The following is a 21049-nucleotide window of genomic DNA, read 5'->3' on the forward strand; positions in this document are numbered from 1 at the left end:
ACAAAAACGCCCACATATAGAAAAAGCATAAGAATAGAAAGAGCGAGGGCAAACCGGGAAAAAAAATTCATTGTACTTTGAATAGTGTTCCGTGGGTGTGTGAACAATGCTAAAAAATTTATTTTTGTTTTTTTTGTTTTTTTAAGCAACGCGTAATGACGAAAGTAAAAGAATATTTGGTTAGGAAAGGTGAGAATATTCTAAAAAAAAAGAACTGCACATACAGAACCGGCGCCAACGGCTACTAACCGCCTCAGACAATCCGCGCACACAAACTGTGGGTCTGTGACTGCGTCATGTTTATGCTAAAAATTTATCCAAAAAAATAACCCAAAAAAAAAAAGTCTTTAGAATATACCTTTCCTTCTTCGGGACATTCCTCAAATTGCACTCTCATTGCTCCTATGGAAAATCAGATTCGTAACTCCTAAGCATGGCGTTTGGCTGGCGGTGCTCTGCTCTCGCTGTGCTTGCATGCTTGGCTCTGTTCGGCCATTTCGGGCCCGTCCGGGCTCGAATTCCCACCACCTTGGACGGCCCGTTCGAGCCCGTCACCGCCCCTTGCGACCCCAGTTTGCGCGGCAACGCCGTCGATTTGCCCGACTCCGACCCTAGGGTTCGTCGCCGCGTCAATGGTTTCGAGCCTGAGCAGATTTCCGTCTCTCTCTCCGCCAATTACGATTCCGTTTGGATTTCCTGGATTACAGGTTTTTGGCCTTTTCAACTCTTGATTTGGTCTTGTTTGGATAATTTCACTGATTAGTGTCACAGATTAAGTTTTAATCGAATGATAGTATAATTTGATTGTTTTATGATTTTGTTTGGTCGCAAAGAATATCGTCAGGAAATGAATTAGAACAGTGGAATCTTACTTCAATTGAGATTTTGAGTGAGTTTAATTTTTTTGAGTTTTCAGGAGAATCCCAAATTGGTTGCAACATAAAGCCGTTAGAGCCTAGAAGTGTCTCTAGTATTGTTCGCTATGGGATGCTTAAACATCCATTAATGCATGAAGCACAAGGCTATTCTCTTGTCTACAATCAGCTTTATCCTTTTGAAGGCTTGCAAAATTACACTTCTGGGATCATCCATCATGTTCGCCTAACAGGTTTTCTTCTTCTTCTTTTTTTTTTTTTTTTTTTTTTTTTTTTTTTCATTTTAATACTATAAAGGTTCAAAATTGAAGGCAAAAGAACAAGAGGGTTGAATTTTTTTCTTAGTATAAATTGGTATTGCGTAGGGTTGAAACCAAGTACACGGTACTATTATCGATGTGGAGATCCCTCTATACATGCCATGAGTGATGTATATTATTTGGAGACAATGCCGGTTTCGGGTCCTCGGAGTTACCCTAACAGGATAGCAGTCGTGGGAGATCTTGGTCTTACTTACAATACGACTACTACCATTGATCACTTGATTACGAATAAACCCAATCTTGTTCTTTTGGTTGGTGATGTAACTTATGCAAATCTGTATCTTACAAACGGAACGGGCTCTGACTGTTATTCTTGCTCGTTCTCTCAAACTCCGATACATGAGACGTATCAACCTCGTTGGGATTACTGGGGAAGGTAAGAAATGTGTTTCCCATCAGTTTTGTTTCATCGCTTCCTGAACGTATGCCTATTAGGCATCAAAATCATCTTTCCTTGTGTAACCATGGTATTGCTTTACAGGTTTATGCAGAATTTAGTTTCTAAAGTTCCTATAATGGTGATAGAAGGTAACCACGAAATAGAAGAACAGGCTCAGAACCAAACTTTTGTGGCTTACAGTTCTCGGTTCGCATTCCCATCTGAAGAAAGTGGATCTTCCTCCACGTTCTACTACTCCTTTAATGCAGGTGGGATTCATTTTGTTATGCTTGGGGCTTACATCGCCTATGACAAATCAGGTAACTGTGGCCCCCTTTTTCCATTTATTCTTTTCTTCCCTGCATACCTGTTACACATTACCCAAAGATGTGTAATGCATCTAAATGCTCAATTAAATTAAAATATGTGGTATCCGACCTCTTTCATCCAGATGCAAAGAAATGTCTATGAATTCAAACATTGATCCGTTAAATTCTCAATGCTTTATCAAATAGAATTGGAAGTCTGTATTTTTTATCCAAATTTAGAAGTAGATACACATGATCATTCTGCAGTTTGAATTAAATACTGTAAATTAATGCACATTTCCTTGTTCTGGTTTGAGCCGATTCTTAAAGGTGTGATTTATCATTTTACTGATTCCTTGCAGCGGACCAGTACAAGTGGCTGGAGCAAGATTTGGCTAATATGGACCGATCCACAACTCCATGGCTGGTAGCTGTTTGGCACCCACCCTGGTACTCTACCTACAAAGCCCATTATAGAGAGGCCGAGTGCATGAGAGTGGAAATGGAAGAACTACTTTATTCCTATGGCGTTGACATAGTATTCAATGGACATGTAAGTAGTTAGAACTTTAATATCATGACTACAATATTGAAAGGTATTTCTTATATATTAATGAATTTTAAGGTAACAAATGAATAGCTTGAAAAGTTTATATTTTACTATTTAAGGGACGTGAAAATATACTCATCTTAGAGGTTAAGAAATAAATTAGGGATGGTAGACTCGAGCAAGGGTGATCATATTTTCTTCCCATTTTCCCTCGATCCCCTGCATGTTTCTCCTTTTTATCATTAATTTTTGCTGGGGGGAAAAGGAGACACAAGTCGTAATCTATATCTTTTGCTTCTGAATGGATTTTGTTCTATTGACTAAATAAATAAGTTTTCAGGTCCATGCTTATGAGCGGTCAAATCGTGTCTATAACTATACATTAGATCCATGTGGTCCTATATATATCACAGTCGGGGATGGGGGTAACCGAGAGAAGATGGCAACGGAATATGCTGATGAACTCGGTAATTGCCCAGAGCCATTGACAACACCTGATTTATACATGGGTGGCTTTTGTGCAACAAACTTTACATCTGGACCAGCAGCAGGAAAGTTCTGTTGGGACCGGCAACCTGATTACAGTGCATTCAGAGAAAGCAGCTTTGGCCACGGCATCCTTGAGGTAGATTCACTATTCTTCTGTGGCTTTAATTGCAAAGTTATTTTCCCCATGTATTTAGTATTTCTGAATGAGCTTGATTGAAGAATAAGGCTTTTTGAGGGTATAATGTTTTTATGGATAATTAGTGTGAACTTACTGGGCAGTGCTTCTTAACTCTGAAGCATATAGAGAAATCAATAAACAAGTACAGGTAAAAAATTAATACTCGGAACTACCAGCGGCCATGGAGTTAATGTGCTTAACTTGCAGGTGAAGAATGAGACGTATGCTCTGTGGACGTGGTACCGCAATCAGGACAGTCAAAAAAAAGAGGGAGATGAAATTTACATTGTGAGGCAACCTCATGTTTGCCCTGGCCACCAGAAGAAGGCAACTAACCATTTGTTTGCAGACATTTAATCTGAAGACCGAAACCAGTGCAATTCACTTCGTCATTTTATCAATTAAAAGATTACGACCGATTTCTGACAAATTTGCTTAACCCATGTGGAAATGATGATAGATACAAGGATATTCTGATGGTTGGTTAAAGATGGATAAAGAAGTATACGGAACACACCAAATTCTACTTGAAGAGAGTTGTTCACGATCACTTGTTTATATTTGTAACCGTGATAAAAGTACATTTTAGCTGTTTTCAGCTGTGAAATACTACCGTTTGTAGGAGCAGGGTATTGTTCAAACTCAGGTGTTTATAATGTTGAGTCAGTTCTATTTAGCTCTCTCTATTTGTATCAATATATGCATTCATTTAACTAGGCAAATAGAAACAAGTTCTTTCTGACTGCAAAATAGCAATGCTTGGTCCAACAAATAGTTGTATCATTGATCGTACTGTAGTTTAAGTCTTATTTTGACTTACAGTATGCAACTTTCAAGCTCTAAACAAAAAGGGACATTATTTGGTCCGACAATATATTAGTAGGTTAATTTTTTTTGTCCGTTAAATCTGCATAAAATTACAAGAAAGTCAAAAATTACGCAGATGTAACGGTTTAAAAAATTTAGTCTACCGGTACGCCAGGCGTAACAGAGAATCTCCCAAACAAAAAAGGATTTTACTTTAGGGACTTTCTCTGATATGTCAACATACCGGTAGACCAAGTATTTTATCCGTCAGATCTACATAAAATCACGTAAAAGTCAAAAAATATGTAAATTTAACTGTTAAAAACACATAATCTACCAGTACACTAAGCATATCAAAAAATCTCCATTTACTTTATTGAGGTTGAGTGGATTTAACAAATGTATTGGGTAGTTTATTTCTCTTTTTTTTTTAGATTTTATGGTGTGTTGGTATGCCGGTAAGTTAGGTTTTTTTAACTGTCAGATCTGCGTACTTTTTAACTTTTACGTGATTTTATGCATATCCAACGATTAGAAAACTTAACCTGTTGGTATGTTGGCGTACCAGATAAGGTCCTTTTTTTAAGACTTTCTTTAATAGTCCATGTAAAATGAACTACCATTAGTCTCTTATTTTTCAATCGTTAAATTTATATCAAATCTTATATATTATGTATATTTTATTAATTTGATGTGATTTTAATCAAATTTAATAATTAAAAATTAAAACTATGAGTAATGCGGATCATGAAAAAAGCACTTTTTTTTTGTTATGCAAATATCATTTTGACCTCAAAATTAAATTATTAAAAAACTAAAATTGAGGCTTAGCCTAGTTCTATATACCCATCTGATTTTAAAATGTGAGGACGTTTAGTTTTTGTATTTATAATTATAATTTAAAATTATTTTTATTTTACGTGTATTTTTTATAAAAAAAATACTATAAAAAATCATGAATCATAATTCAAAATCAATACGAACATAATAAACGTTCACTATCCAAAACTGACGTGGGAAGTTTCTGAATTATGACTGCAACGGTTGCTTTATCTGTTTTTTTTTTTTCTTTGATAATTTGCTTTATCTGATTTTTATCTTAAAAGAAACAGAAGAGCTCTGGTTTTTGTTCACAGCGGTTCATCAGACTCTGATTTTACACCCTCGTTAGGTGTTTCTCCTTTAATAATAATAAGAGACAAAGTCATCATAACGGATAAGCTGTAAGGCTTTGTGAGGAGCATCTTCGTTGGTTGGTTGCTTTCTTGATTAAAAAAATAAAAACCGACTCATACAAGTAAATGTAATGTGGTCCCAAAAATGGACGAATTAGGTTTTATTACGTTTTGCAGCGACTGACTTGGTACTTGTTATATGATAATAATAAAATGCGCGCACTTATTTAAGCAAATACCAACGCTATGCAATACTCTGTCCTGAACATGAAGTGAACCTTGTGAGCTTTATCATTAGTATACCCTTGTTATATACACACATATATACACATACATATTTTACGGGTGCATTTAGAGTAAAGATTCGTGTCATAATTTAAATCATAATTTATAACTCGTTACAGTATTTATCAATACTATACAATACTCTGTCCGGAACAAGGAGTGAACCTTGTGAGCTTTATCATTAGTATACCCTTGTTATATACACACATATTGGACCAAACTGCATGGTAAAGGTTTCGCAATAGAATGTATGACCTATTTGAAGGCTTTCAACGTTTACACAACTTACAAGATGCTCTCTCAGCTCTCAAATGCACCATCAATTCATGAAAGGAACTCAAATGCTAAAAGATAAAACTTGGCATTGATCTCTGAAACTAGTAATGAAGTACATTGAGAAATTTACGTTGAAATTTGACCGGTACAATATTATACACTCTAATTCCAGCTCAAATTCCAATCCATAAAAAAAAATAAAAAAAACCCAAAAAAGTACAAAAATGTTTCGAACAAATCTGACCCAGGAAAAATAATAATAATAATGGAGAGGAGATTTGTGCGCACAACACAAATAATTTGTATCATGAACATGTTCAGAAGATGTCAAGAATTTCCAAAATGAAACCATTACACAGAGGGCAATTCCCTCTACTAACCCAGAGCTCCCTGGAACAGAGCCTGCAGAAAGTGTGCCCGCACGGGATAAATGCCGCGCCTTTATGCCTCACCATGCACACGCAGCAATTCTGCTCAACTCCCCCAACGCCACCGCCGCCGCCGCCGCCGCCGTCCTCCTCCTCCTCTTCTTCCTCCTCGTAATCCTCGTCGTCCTCGTCTCCGATCATGTATCTGGACCCCACAAACCCCATCTGCCTGTCCGTCTCCTCCAACAGATCCATCAGCGACATTCTCACGGGCTGCGGCCCAGTCTCCGCCACCGGAGTCGCTGCAGCCTCCGCCGTCGATACGGCCTCGTCGGCTGCTGCTGCGGCGGCGGCAGCGGCCTCCTCAGCCGCCTCCTGCGCCGCCACGGCTTCCCTCGCCGACAGCGACCTTTCCTCCGCCAGCACCGCGTAAAGCCGGCGCGAGCCCTCGCGCATCGGCGGCGGCGGCTCCGTCGGATCCGTCACGCTGTCTTCTATAACCGGTGAGAAGCGCGTGGAGTGGCGGCGCGAAATTTGCGGCCTGAGAGTCGGGACCTGAGCGGGAGGAGCGCCGCTGTTGTTGTTGTTGTTGTTGTTAGAACCGTCGTCGCTTAGAGCCGGATCGGACGCGAACAACGCGTTGGGGCTGAAACGACACGAGCTCCGGCGTGAGAGAGAAATATGCGGCCGGAATCCCTGCGACGACGCGTCTTCTAGGGGAATCATCTCATGAGCCGACTCGGTTGAGTTCCGAGCTGAGCTGCGGCGCGAGACCTGGGATCGGGTGCTCGGGGAGAGGATATCGGAGGTCGGAATGTGGACGGAGGACGTCCAGGCGGCGCCGGAACCGGTGCGCTTGAGTCGGAGCCGGTCTTTGAAGGATTTCCAGGACTTCCTGTCTCTGTTGCCGACGAATTCTTTACAAGAACTGGCCTTGGGATCTTCGTCTCTGATGATATCCAACAGCGTTCGACCGGGCTGAATCGGAGGCTCTGACGGAAACGGCGGCGGTGGCGGCGGCTCCGGAACGGCTCGCTTCCGAGAGCGCAAGATGTCGTCGAGAGTCAAGCCGGATAAATCTCCGCCGTCGGCGATGGCTGACATCTGATCGAGAAGTGTGATCCTGCGACCAGACCCTGCCCTAGCCCCACCTCCTCCACCTTCCATCTCCAAATCTCTTCCTCAGTCACGGAATCATATATAAACATGCATAATAATATAAAAAAAAAATTAAGAAAAAATTAAAAAAAAATATTGGAGCTGAAAGTTTGAAACTTTTCCCGAGGAATTGGAATCAAGAATGAGGAAAAAAAGAAATGTGGAATGTGAAGAAGAAGCATCCAAATTTCCTAGGAAGTCATAGGAATTCAAGGGATCGGAAACATCTCTGCTTGGTTTCCGCGCTTTTGAGATTTCTCGGAAAACGTTTGAGAGAGAAGCGATGGCTTCGATCCAAATTATATTATAGAGAAAAAAATTGAGAGCTTTTGCTTTTGATCACTTCGTTTACAAATGGCTACTTGGCAGTTGGGCATATAATAAATGTATAATGAATGAAAATATGGTTTTAACTTTTAAGGGACAACCGGACAAGGGGAAAAAAAAAATGACATTTCAATTTTCCATTTACGCTCTGTAAAAAATCGGATCCGCCAAAATTGCCCGAGCTTCCAACCAAAAGAAAAGTGTGTCAAAATCGAATATCGACGAAACGTCATATTTTATTTCTTAAAAATAAGAAACAAAAAAACAAAAAGAAGAAAAAGCATTGGATACCTTACCTCCTGTGGCAGTTGGTTTGTGGTAAGCTTCGGATGTGATATAAATATATATATATATATATATATTTGTATCTGCGCAGCCCCTTCAATTATTATCTGCAAAGGTGAATTTCACTGTGAGAAAGACAAAGCAGCATACTCTGTCGGAACAACATTTGTTATCATCGTAGAAGAAGAACAAATTTTAAAACAAAAAAGAAAATAAAAGAAAAGAAAAGAAAAAGAAGAGTCAACAAAGGAGATAAGAGAGACATGATGCACAGCCACGCACCAAAAGGTAAGAGAGTGTCTAACTCCATAAATGGGTCCTCTCTATTGTCGTTTTTTTTTACTTTTTTTTTTCCTTGTTTTTGAGCCTCTTTTCTTTTCTTTTCTTTTCTTTAGATGGATCTCTCTTTTTGTATCGTTATGTGTTTTATTTTTGTCTGTCAAAATCTGCGTGTGCTGGAGCTTCTCTTTCTTTTTTGGCTTTTTGGGGTGTTCGGGGAGAGAGAGAGAGAGAAAGATCATGAAAGGAAAATAAAGGAAGGTTTGGAGGCAGTGGATTGAGCGAGTCTCTTGGGGAAAACAAAAATATAATAAAAAAATTATATATAATTATTTTTAAGAATTTTTTATTATAATAAAATTTGAATCAGTAAAATAAATAGTGGTTTCGTTCATTTTACCGATTTAAATTTTTAATTTTAGATTTTTACAGTTAAAAACTCTCAGAAAATGTCACCTTTAACTTTTTCTACTACAGTTAAAAGCTCTCAAAAAATATCACATCTCAACTCGAATTGAAAACTCAAATCCGTGAAACGAACAAATACAAAGTATTAGTTTCCATCCTCTCTTTTACTTTTGTTTTGGGTCCACGTTTTAGAAAACTCTTTTGGATGACACATAAGGTTTTGATTTTTATAATCGTTTATATACAAAATTTGAATTGATTTTTTCAATCGCTCTCATTATATGTGTATATATTGATTAAGGAAATGTATTAAGTGTGGCATCCGAACTAATACAATAAATATAACTTTTCCGTATTCTCATTTAACATCGTTAATTTATGTGTGTAACACTCAACTTATTAAAGTGTAATATTTAAAAAATGTGGTCTAAAATATATAACTTTGAGTATTACACTTAAATAAATTAAATGTTATACACAAATAATTGAAAAGAATTACATTTATCATATTGTACAATGCCGAACTTAAACTCTACCTGAACTTAAGACTTTACTATATATTAGGAAATAAAATATTGAATATTTGTTATATCCTTATAGGATAATAGTAATAATGCCTCGTGTAAACTGTGTACTTATCTTTCCCAGCAGCACATTTATCCTAGAATTCTAATTTGTCGCTGAACTGCATGTTTTGCACTAGTATCTTAGAATTCTAATTTGTCGCTGAACTGAATTTTTGTTTGGTGCCAAACCGAGGAGGCAATTCCAAAGACAAATTAACAGAGATTACACCATTGTTTTGGCTTTTATGACCATTTGGGGAATGACCTACTGCAGAATATGTCACCATATACAGATTGGAAGTCATTTTGGAAGTTGGGTAGTTGAATCAATAATTGGACTCCGACATAAGAAAGCCCATAAGCCACTGAAGTTCTAAAATTTAATTAATGGTGTATCTATACAAAAAATTTTATATGTTATTTTTTTAATGAAATCAAGGAATATTTTTTTTGTTGTTGTTGGTATTAGTTGGTTTACTATCCAATATAGATGACTTCACATGCGTGCCACCATTTTTTTAACTGGTCACTACTATCAACATGTGTACTAAATATATTTTTTTAGTACATTAAATATTTTTTTAAACACAAATAAAATAATCTTACAGATGATGTAAAGCCAAACATCAAAGTTCATCGTCAACTCTGCATCTTCACAATATTTTGAGAAAAATATAAGGGTTTTAGCTCATTTGTTCTTCTGACCTTTTAGTAGATGATAATTTAATCTGTAAAAGCACCTCACTCTTAAAATGGTTGCAACCTTAAAATCTGGACGGGAAACTGCATGTGCCTCCCGTGATGTGTCAATTTTTGGACGAATTTGCTAAAAGGATCCAAACAAAAGGATGGATAAAAAAACCCAATATTTGTTGTTTTTTCATTCTTCACCTCCTAAAAACCATAGATATATGATCACTCGCACATTTCGACCCCTCTTACCGAATTACTAGTACAACCTCCCATCATGAGCCCAACCCAACCCTCGTCATCCTTTTGTGAGTCTATCCTCTAGCCTCTTTTGTTGTGTAATCGTCATCACAAGTCTAACCACTCATCGTGAGACCGCCATCGACCGCCCCTCCTTCGGTCGCGAGACCAACCCTCTCATCGCGAACCTACCCCACATTGTGAGACCCCTCCGTCGCAAACTTCCTCCTCCATGCGAACCCAACCATGTCACTAGTTTCCGCCTCCATCGTGAACTCCCTCCTCGCGGTGAGACTCCTAGAGGCGAGTCTCCCCCATGTAGCTCCCCCAAACGGTGTGTAGAGTAGAACACAAACTTTTTAAAGCTTTTTTTGTTGTTGTTATTCTACATTTTATTTAAGTTTTTGTTATGGAGACATTGTTGTGACTGTCCTTAATCACTTCGGAACAGTGATATATGTGCATGTGCCGATGTGCGTGTGTTTTCATTTTGATTATTTTGCTACAATTTCAAGAGTTTAGGAAATTTTTTTCTAATATAAAAATCCGGGGATCTAATGAGCTTGAAACCTAAAATATATAGGAAACTAAGAAAAATATGAATGCCTTGGCCTAAAATTGACACTGCATTGCTTTAATGATAAGTGATAATGAGCCTAAGAAAAGCGAAAGTGCGTTCATTGATTGCTAACAGTTTCATTATTGTAATTTGACCACGCTGGCCAGTTGTTCTGTCCAATTTCAACGTGCCAATCTTGGTTTTTTTCAAAAAAAATAATAATATATATATATATTATATATATATATACACATCACATTATTGTTTCGTTAAGTTTTAATATTTTTTAAAGAGTTTATCTCCTAATCCGTTTTAATAGTAATATCAATTTTTAACCGTTTAAAATCATATTAAATTAAAAAATTATAAAAAATATATTAATTTTAATACAAATTTAATGACTAAAAAATAAAAGACTATCACTAATTTATTTTTTCAATAACTATTAAAAAAAGTCCCTATTTTTAACTAATATAAAGTATGTGTACTTTTTTTTTTTTTGTGAGGCTTATGGTCCTTATTTTACTCAAAAAAATGAAGCCATGAGAAAAGTTTGTTAAGTTTTAATAATTTTTTAGAAAAGTTTGTTAAGTTTTAATATTTTTTTAGAGAGCTTATTTGGTAGTCCCTTCTAATAATAGTTTCAATTTTTAACTGTTAAATTTATTTAAAATTACACAAAATTAAAAAACTATACATAATATATAAATTTTAATATATATCTAATTATTGAAAAGTAAGAGACTACTGTTAATTTATTTTTTTAACAACTACTAGAAAAAGTTTTTATTTTTTAACTAATATAAAGTATATGTACTTTTTTTTTGTGGACTTATTGTCCTGATTTTACTCAAAAAAATGAAATCATTAAAAGTCAAATCTTAATGGGCACAAACACACTCACCTATTGAAACACATAAGTTAAAACACAATTCATAATTGTGTCTTATCAATAAGTTACTTTTTCATACTTATTATATTGTTCTCAAAATAGGAAAAAGAAAACATTGTGGATTTTGGTTTTACATTTTTTCAAAAATAAAAAGAAAGGGGAAATGAGGTAGGAGAGGATTCTTAACTGGAGTCCACTTTTGGAACATGTGCTACAAAATCAGCTCCATTTTAGAACTTTTTGCTCTCAAAGTGTCTAGTACAGAAATACAAATGCAAATCATGAGATATTTTTCATCAAGTTAGAATAGTATTTTTTATATTCTTACAAATATCATAATTTTTTTATTTTAATTCTGATTTAGATAATTTGTTTTTTATGCGTTCACAATGAATAGATGAATAAAACTCCACTCATATACCCTATTAAAATTTTTCATCACCATTGAGTTTTTATTAAAATATTATTTAAAAACAAATTTAAGTTTTAACCCACTCAAATATAAACTCAAATAGATTCTCAAGTCAAATCATAACTTAAATGTGCACATCCAAACACAAACTCAAGTTACAACTTCAACTCAAATTATAACTCAAATTCAACTCAAGATCTACACTCAAGTTAACATAACTCAAAAATACAACCGAACATGCGCTTAGGGTTTATTTGTTTGCACCCAAACTCAAAAAAAAAAAAAAACTGAACTCAAGTTACAACTTTATTCAAGTTCATGTTCTTTTTTAAAATTTGAGTTTGAACTTAAGTTTTAACTTGAATTTTAACTTGAGTTTGGAGTTAAAATCTGAATTCAAGTTTCTCTTTCAACTCAAGTTCCTAAACTGAAACTCAAGTTAACGAACAATATTTTTTATATTCTTAAAAATGCTATAACTTTTTCGTTTTAATTCCAATTGAGATGATTTTTTTTATGCGTTCATAACGATGAGACAAATAAAACTCCACTCATATATCCTATTAAAAATTTTCATCATCATTGAGTTTTTATTAATATACTGTCTAAATACAAACTCAAATTTTGACTTACCTAAATACAAACTCAAAAAGATTCTCATCTCAAACCATAACTCAAATGTACACAAACAAACACAAATTCAAGTTACAACTTCAACTCAAGTTATAACTTAAATTCAACTCAAGATCTACACTCAAGTTATCATAACTCAAAAATGTAACTGAACAAGCGCTAAGTAACCTGACACGATTTTTACTAGTGGATTGACATTTGCAAAAGACATATAAACTCTTCCATTTTTCTGTCAAGTTGCCCTTTTAAAAATATTGAATGGACTAACATATCCTTGAAATCAACTAGGTTTCGCTATCTCCCTCTGTATCTCTGTGTCATTAACCCCTACCTCTGTAAAGTCGCTTGCGATTGCGATCTCTGCACGCAGGTAGCTCCGCAGCCATAATGATAGTATTAAGGAAAAATTTTCCTCAGTTAATATGCAATAACAGCTGTCATAATCTTCTCCTTTAATTCCTACCAATCATCTTGTAATTTTATACTAGTTGTATATTCCTAATTATAGGACCGTATCAATCCTTACCATTCTTAATCTTGTAGTTATATGTGTATATATACACTTTGTAAATCAATAAATCAATAACAAATTATTTTTCACCAAAACTCTTTTATACTCTTTACTCTTTTAGGTAGCAAGGAGGAGATCATTGACGATCTCCTCTGCGCGAGGAATATCTCTCCTCATTCTTGGCATCATACAGTTGCAGATTCCTCACCAACAAGATCGAATTTATTCTCCATTACATGATCACATCATGATGCCAACTTTTGGATATGCGATATCACACGCTATCTCCTACATGCGCAGGGAGATCTATGGATCTCCGCTCACCCCATAGTGCCCGCGCAGAAGCCCGGAGAGCTCTCCCCTGACGACTGGACATTTTCTCTCTCTTTTTTTAATTTCTGTATAGATTTATGAACTGAATTTTTTTTTGGGTTTTTCTATGTATCATTTGTGATTTTGTTTTTTTAAGTATTACGGCGATTTCGATGTCTAGATTGGCATCAATACCGGCAGTTGTCATTCGCTTTTCGCCATTGGATACTAGTATTATATCGGATACTAACCAGAATCTCGACCGGATACTGATATTGTTACCGAATACCGAACGGTATCTCGATCAAATACTCATATCGCGGCTGATATCCACCGTGATACCTACTAGTATCTTCAAGATATATTTGATATTCTAAATATAGGTCGATAACGTGGCTGTGGTATTGTGCAATATTCTCAACAAGATACTCATATGCCACGATATCCACCGTGATATCTATTAGTATTTTCAAGATATATTTGGGCCCGTTTAGTTCGCTGATTCGAGTTGCGATGTGATTTTATGTGAGAGTTTTTTACTGTAGTAAAAAAGTTAGATGTGACTATATTTACTGTAGCAAAACTTGAATTTTAAACTCGAATCAGTAAAATGAATGAGATATTAGTATTTTAAATATCGATTGATGACGTGGCCGGGTATTATGTGCAATATTTTTTCCCTCCGGCATAAGTCAATCCTAGGAACTTTGGTGTTCCTGTAAACGTCCCGTTAATCATGGTGTCTTCTACAATATGGGCCACCTACCGGTTCAAAATGGACTTTGAATTCGGCCCAGGATTTTTTTTCAAGAGGCATTCTTTCAATCTAATGGCCCTTACTTAACACGGGCTTAATTTCCTCTCATCGGCCCAAAGTACTCTGAAATCAGATCGAAACATTCGACGGTCGAGATTGAATCAATAGTGAATAGACGCAAAGATAAAAAAGATCGAGGGATCAGCATCTGCCAGCTGGCAACCATCCAAAAATCATTAACATAAAACCAAATTAGTGGCGTATCATTCAGATCAAAAGGAAAAAGAGAAAATAGTGGCGTATCATTCAGGTTTAACAGCACTAAATTTTATTAAGTAAATCAATAAAATAAGAAGAGAGAGACAATCTTCACGGCTCCTGGAGTCTTCCATAAAGCGACTGATTGAGAACCAACCTTCCTTTTTAGGCACTCTCAAGTCTTCTCTTGCTCTCCATCCATCAAGCGACAGCGAATTTCCATCCGTCTTCCTCCTTATCGCGGAGCTCTAAAAGCACTCAAACCGTCAATCAGGTAAAAATTTTCCCGTCGTTTCTTTCTTTTCCTCGTCTCTTGTTCGAAAAGATTTGGTCTTTTTGTATTTTTCAGCTTATTGATGTTTCGTGTAATTGCCTGGAGTTACAGGGAATTAAATTCCGTTGTGAGTATTATTTGGCTGATTCTGCGACATTCAGTTCAATAATGACTCATATCCTTTGACCTGTCGTTTACCAAATCCTGTTATTCTTCTTTATTTATGCTGAATCAGCTCTTTCTTTGGTTATCAATTTTATTTTCTCGGCAACCAAACAACCCTTTGGGTTAAAGATCAGGATTTGGGAGGTGGAAAAGAATATGGTGTGTTTGTGATATCTGTGTTTGTTTGTTTTTCTTTAACTGAAGCGAACGCGGTAACCAGAGAGAGCGAGATCGTGAAAGGGCCCAGGCCAGGGCTGGTCATAAGTCTAAGCACTCCAAAAATGATGGATTAACCCCCGAACAACGCCGAGAAAGGTCTTACATTTTTATTTTTAACCATTATTATTATTAGAGACACGTGCAAAAATAGCTAGTTTTTAAGTATATTTTTAATAGATATTTTTAGTTTTGTTAAATGAAACTAATGTCTGTTTTTAAAAAAAATTTAAGTTGTCGCATCAAACAAATTATAGGTTGATAAACTAATAATAATGTAGTAAAAAGCTTTTTTTTTTTTCAAAAAAAGGTCATTTTCCTAATGGTTATCAAAAGCATCAACATCTATTACTTAAGTAAATTTTATGTGTCGTTCATTTGACCGATTCGAGTTTAAAATTTGAGTTTTATTACACTAAAACGTTCTCAGAAATAGTCACATCTAATTTTTTTACTATATTAAAAAATTCTCACATAAAATCAAATAAAATCACATATCAACTTGAATTAAAAACTCGAATCAGCGAATTAAACGGAATTTTAAAAAACGGGCCCTTAGAAAACATGGCGATTCACCACAATTCTCTCCTTGGTCTAAATTCCAGTTATTTGATTGGGTCTTATTTTATTAGTCTTTAACACGTGTGTGTATGTGTTTTTTTTTTTTTTTTGGTCGTTTCATTAGGGATGCAAAAGCACTTCAAGAGAAGGCTGCAAGGAAGGCTGCGCAGGCTGGAGGAGGGAACAATGCGGTTGGAGGAGGTAAAAAATAGAATGTTTATGATGATTGGGGGTTGTTAGAAGAATAGGTTTTGGTGATGTACTAATCTGATTTGAGTTTCTGGTTTTGGTGTCGTATTTGTGTCAATTGATATGAACAAATAAGGCATTGATGTCCGCTACTAAACCTTTGAGTTCCCCCATATGATTTGGAATGAAATTCCTTTTGTTCCATTTCTAATGTTCTTCGCTTACATATAGTTCGTAATCTCTTTGATTTGAGAGTTGCTAAATACACTTGCGATTTAAGCCGTCGGGATCTCACTCAAAACAGAATGGTGCATTCATAAATGCATTTACCAACGATCGGTTTAGTTCATAGGTATAGACTGAAATGTTTGAACGTAAACTTAAATTTTTTGTTTGAGAGAAAATGTTGGGAAAAAAAATTGAACAGTAATTCAAATGTATGACACAAATACATGTCATTTTTTTTTTTGTAGGTCTTCACATGCAACAATCGCCAGGAATTCATATTAATGAAAAAATAATGGTGACTGATATTATGTTTAGAAAATATACATTATTATGTTTAAGTAAGAAATTTTCGTTAAAATTTTCAGGAATATCACTTATTTTTGCTTGTAAAATCTATAATAATTATGAGTATTCTAAAACTAATTGAATCTTATTAATGTTTAGTAATATCATCGACACTTAAGTTTTTTTTTTCAAATATTTTGAAAGTATTTTAAGAAAAAACTTATTATAATAAAAGTTCCTTCATTTTTTTAAACATCAAAATTAAATTATAAATGAAAAACAAAAAGGTTTGGCTCTGCACCTCTTTTCTTTTGCTCTTTCTTCTCGCTTCTTTCCTTGTGCTCTTTCTCCTCGCTTTCTCTGGTAGAGATGTTACAAGGGAGTTCGTTGTTCCTGATTTATCATCTCTCATTTCTTGTGGGTTGCAAAGGTGGGTCGGTGATGGGAAGGGTTGCTCGCAATGGAGAGGATCTATTGATCCCTAAATAAATATTTTTTCATTTTTAAAATATAACTCATGCGCACGTTTATTCATGCCAATGCCTTTTAACATTTTATAAGTGCATACTTATCTTATAATATAACATATTAAAACACTTTATTTTAATGATGCGATGAGTAAAGTTTCTGCCTGTCTCTTTCATGTAGAGCTTGTTTAGTTCGCTGATTCGAGTTGTGATTTTATGTGAAAGTTTTTTATTGTAATAAAAAAGTTAGATGTGATTATTTTTGTGAGTTTTTTCCTGTAGCAAAACTCGAATCGGTAAAATGAACGAGTCCTATAGCTAGAGAAAAGACATACTCCCAAATCTAAAAATTGAGATATTTACGCAAAATGCCATGATTTTTAAGATTAGATTGATTTTTGTCATGCGTATTAAAATTATTACAAAATATAACACAGTGATATCATTTAAATTTTGTGTACTAAGCAAAACATACTTTATACTTTTGTGCATTTTATTCAATATCTCTAAATTTTGTAAGAGTTTTGTGATTTTTCATGTATAAATTTGTGATTTTTATAGATTTTATGATTTTTAAATATTTTTGACTATAGTATTTTTTATAATAGTTTATATTTATTAGCATGTGTCAATCTAAACTTAAAATTTGTGGTGTTTTGGTAAAGTGCCTGTAAAAATTGGATGTGCTTATGCTAATATCTATTACTTTCTTATTTCAATTTCGTGCTTTAAACAACAAACTAGTCACAGCATCACAGGACAAATAACCAAATATTAAAAAATTGTTCAAACACATATTTATAATAGAACAAATCAGAAAAGTCAAGTCTGAAAATGTGAACAAACTATTCAGAAAACTTTTGGTTGATAGGAATAAGCATATTAAAGAACTACTAAAAATTTGAGACCATTTAGACATCATGTTTGCACGTCTCTTATCAAATTCACGCACCCATCACAACTGAGAACGCGGATGTTATAAGGAATTATTTGATTCAATAATTCAAACTGTGCAGATTTGAACCTTTTTAGTTGAAACTGTATAATTTAAATTATGGTAATTTTAATTGTGATTCGAATCGGTATTTGGATATGTAAATAAATTGTAATTTGAATTGGGGATAAATCCTAACTGTATTTAGATAAAGTGTATAAAATTATCATTATAGTTTTGTAATAAATCTTATAAAATCTTATTGTAAACGACATTAAATAATATGCAATATGAGATTTGTTCCTCTCTTCATTATGAATACATTAAAAAAATCATCTCAATCAGAATTAAAACAAATAAGTTATGACATTTTTAAGATTGAAATTAAAGAGAGAGAAAAAGTATAATTTAAAACTATTGAACTATTGACAACAATTTGGATTGCTAGAATTTAGGGGGGAGGTGAATTCTAAAACTCAAGAGTTTGAACCATTGTTAATAGTTTGAATTGTCCTTTAATTTTCCTCTCTCAAACACCAATTTGAATCCTAACCAACAGTTTAAGTTGTTGAAACAAACATGGCAATAAACCCCCTAATTCTTGTTTGAAGACTAGTCTGGAACATTAGCAACATGGATTATGATGACTCTTCGGAATACCATGCGAAGCCCTACAATCTTGTGTTGAGCGTCATTCCTTGTATAGCACTCAAGACATTTGTGGCATGTTTACTTACTAATAATGGGGAATCAGAATCAACTTCATGTTTACTTACCCATTTTTATCTTGAAATGAGAGTGAGAGTGTGTGGGTCCCATACCAATTTGGGGTTGAGAAATGAGATTGGCACTCCCTCCACCCCCCATCACTCGCAATCCTGATAGTAAATGTGAATTACGATTTTACAATGCCCTGATTTACTTTCACGCCTCTCGTATCTCCTTGCTCAATTCCTCTGATATTTTCTTCTCCTCAAAACACAACATTGCATCCACAACAACCAAGAGCATCCCTCTTTTCTTCAAGGTGAGTCAATAACATAAATTATTGTGGTTTTTTTTATTGAATCGCAAGTTTATTTATTTTATTTTATTTTGTGTGTGTTTATTTGTTGAATTTGTGATCAAACCATGTTTTGCCTCTTGATTGCACAACATCATTTCAAGTATTCCTGGAGATCCAAACAATTACAATTTCTAATTACTAATTACAAAAATCTAAGTGTGATTAAAAAAATCTAATTACTAATTAATTATCTTAATATTAAGATAGTTAGCACAATATATATATATATTTTAAAGTTCAACACATAAAAATATACTAAATGGTTAGGTAAGTAAATTTATAACAGTTTATTCCGATTATGGGTGTTAGTAAACACATGAATGAGATTGGGATTGATTCCGACTCCAATTCTTAAAACTTAAGTAAATACCTTATTCTGACTCTGATTTCTGTCCACTCCGAATCATATCCAATCCGAATCATGTTCACTCCAATTACGTATAAGTAAACATGCCATTGATGCCATTAGAGAGGAATCAACCTTGACTAATCAAGTATGGTAGACAACTGAAGATGAAAGCTAGGTAAAGCTTCTCTCCTTCATATATAAACGAGAATATATTATAATATAATTCTTTTTTAAATGAGTACACAAAACACGAAAAAAAATTACATTTATTAGATTGATCCGAGTGTCAGATTTAAGACATTTTTTAAATATATATATTTATGCATTCTTAGTTATATTTATTCTCGAAATTTTAACATTGAATCTTTTCCTTAAACTATCCCATTCATCCTTTACCAAATGGGCTAGTAAAAGTTTAATTTTCAAATAATACTTTTTAAGAAGCTTCTCATGTAGGATAAACACAATGAATTACCAGTAATTTTTTATTTTTAGCCTCCAACTTGTACCAGAATTTATCTATTTTGCATATTTTTTTTCAATTTGATGTAATTTTAACATGATTTGACGGTCAAAAACATATACTACTAGTAGGATTGGAGTACAAAAAACCTCCTTCCTTTTAATTTTGCAAAATGAATATATTGAGGACGAATTAATTGGGTCATGGAAGATAAAATGTGCATTTTTTTAAGTTTGAAGTTTCTTTAACATTTTCACGTGCCAATTGTAAAAATAGTAAAAAAGGCACATATATCTACTAAGGAATGAATTTGACTATCATATATATTGTCTACATAAACAATTTTATAAAGCAACAAATAAGTTCTAATTATAATATGATCGTCATAATACAATCATTATTTAATTTTTCACTTTTTATTATGCCCTAAACAAAAGAAAACAATCGATAATAAGTAAGTTTAAAGTATAAAAAATAAATGATATAAATAGAAATAAAAATTAAATCACTTTTTCTTAAATTCTAAATAAGAGGAAAGGGTAGATAACGAGTAAAAAAAGAATACAAAAAATTAATAGTATAAGTGGATAAAAAAATTAAACCACTTTTTATTAAGTTCTAAGTAAGAGAAAAGAATATATAACAAATAAGTAAAAATTATAAAAGATTATGGGCATAAAAAAAACAAAAATGTAACCATTTTCTTAAATTGTAAGTAAGAGAAAAGAGTATAAAATAATGAAGTAAAAAGCATAAAAGATAAAATGTGTAAATGCACGAAAGATGATAGTATAAATGGAAACACAATAAAACCGGTTTTTTTAACTCTAAGTAAGATAAAAGAGTATATAACAAGTAAATAAAAAATATAAAATGTGAAGGGTATAAATGGAAACAAAAATTAATCTTTTTTTTTTAACTCGAAGTAAGAGAAAAAGAGTATGTAATAATAAGTTTAAAAGTAAAAAAGATGAAGAGTGTAAATGACAAAAAAAGTTGACAACTGTATAAGAGACAAAAAATATATAAAAACAAACATGTAAAAAAGTAAAAACTAAAAAGAAAAAGGGTAAAGATGAGAAAAAATTTCAATGACACCTATATGCTCTAAAAGGCTTTTATTATATATAGTAGATATAATAAGGTCATTTTAATAATATAAACTTAAATAATAAGGTTGCATTCCTCTTTTTATATGTATGTTAGAAATTCCTATATCCATATATATGTTTCCTAAATTGTTGACACATGAATAATTTCATTAAAAAAAAGTAGGTGAAGTAATTCATAAATGTAGGGTGCGTTTGGAATTCATTTTAAAATGATTTTATTTTTTGTATAAAAATAAAAATGAAAACATTTTCAATCTTAGACAAAAATCATTTTTAAAAATGCGTTTTGGTAGTTTTATCAAGAGATTATTTTCAGTATAAAAAAACTCATTAATATTTCTTTCTCTCTCTTTCATTTCCATTTTTTGTCTTTAATTATGCAAAATGACATTTTAGAATCATTTTCATTTTTTGTTCTCAAAAAACGTGAAAAACAAAAA

General features: G+C 33.7%; 3 protein-coding genes across 3 annotated transcripts; 2 read left to right on the forward strand and 1 right to left on the reverse strand.

Moving 5' to 3' along the window:
* Positions 1–324: 324 nt before the first annotated feature.
* On the forward strand, positions 325–3818 carry LOC21386587 (purple acid phosphatase 15). Its single transcript, XM_010111759.2, has 7 exons — positions 325–707; positions 917–1108; positions 1241–1574; positions 1680–1897; positions 2248–2438; positions 2776–3060; positions 3310–3818. The coding sequence occupies exons 1-7, from the start codon at positions 434–436 to the stop codon at positions 3457–3459; spliced, it is 1644 nt and encodes a 547-aa protein (XP_010110061.1). The 5' UTR covers positions 325–433; the 3' UTR covers positions 3460–3818.
* Positions 3819–5690: 1872 nt separating this feature from the next.
* On the reverse strand, positions 5691–8349 carry LOC21386588. Its single transcript, XM_010111760.2, has 3 exons — positions 8066–8349; positions 7795–7890; positions 5691–7680 (listed from the first exon to the last, which is right to left on the reverse strand). Exon 3 carries the CDS (start codon positions 7178–7180, stop codon positions 5963–5965), a length of 1218 nt encoding a protein of 405 aa, XP_010110062.1. The 5' UTR covers positions 7181–7680; positions 7795–7890; positions 8066–8349; the 3' UTR covers positions 5691–5962.
* Positions 8350–13458: 5109 nt separating this feature from the next.
* LOC21386589 lies at positions 13459–15897 on the forward strand. Its single transcript, XM_024174552.1, has 4 exons — positions 13459–13633; positions 14451–14574; positions 14944–15054; positions 15641–15897. The coding sequence occupies exons 1-4, from the start codon at positions 13459–13461 to the stop codon at positions 15726–15728; spliced, it is 498 nt and encodes a 165-aa protein (XP_024030320.1). The 3' UTR covers positions 15729–15897.
* Positions 15898–21049: the final 5152 nt, after the last annotated feature.

The sequence above is a fragment of the Morus notabilis genome, unplaced genomic scaffold, assembly GCF_000414095.1.
Source record: "Morus notabilis unplaced genomic scaffold, ASM41409v2 Scaffold1736, whole genome shotgun sequence".
Taxonomy (NCBI): Eukaryota; Viridiplantae; Streptophyta; class Magnoliopsida; order Rosales; family Moraceae; genus Morus; species Morus notabilis.

Coding starts and splice junctions, on each gene's coding strand:
- LOC21386587 (XM_010111759.2), top strand. CDS start 434: ATGGCGTTTGGCTGGCGGTGCTCTGCTCTCGCTGTGCTTGCATGCTTG. Junction 1,109..1,240: donor CCATCATGTTCGCCTAACAG/GTTTTCTTCTTC, acceptor GGTATTGCGTAG/GGTTGAAACCAAGTACACGG. Junction 3,061..3,309: donor TTGGCCACGGCATCCTTGAG/GTAGATTCACTA, acceptor CTTAACTTGCAG/GTGAAGAATGAGACGTATGC.
- LOC21386588 (XM_010111760.2), bottom strand. CDS start 7,180: ATGGAAGGTGGAGGAGGTGGGGCTAGGGCAGGGTCTGGTCGCAGGATC.
- LOC21386589 (XM_024174552.1), top strand. CDS start 13,459: ATGTCTAGATTGGCATCAATACCGGCAGTTGTCATTCGCTTTTCGCCA. Junction 14,575..14,943: donor GCACTCAAACCGTCAATCAG/GTAAAAATTTTC, acceptor CTTTAACTGAAG/CGAACGCGGTAACCAGAGAG. Junction 15,055..15,640: donor CCCGAACAACGCCGAGAAAG/GTCTTACATTTT, acceptor TCGTTTCATTAG/GGATGCAAAAGCACTTCAAG.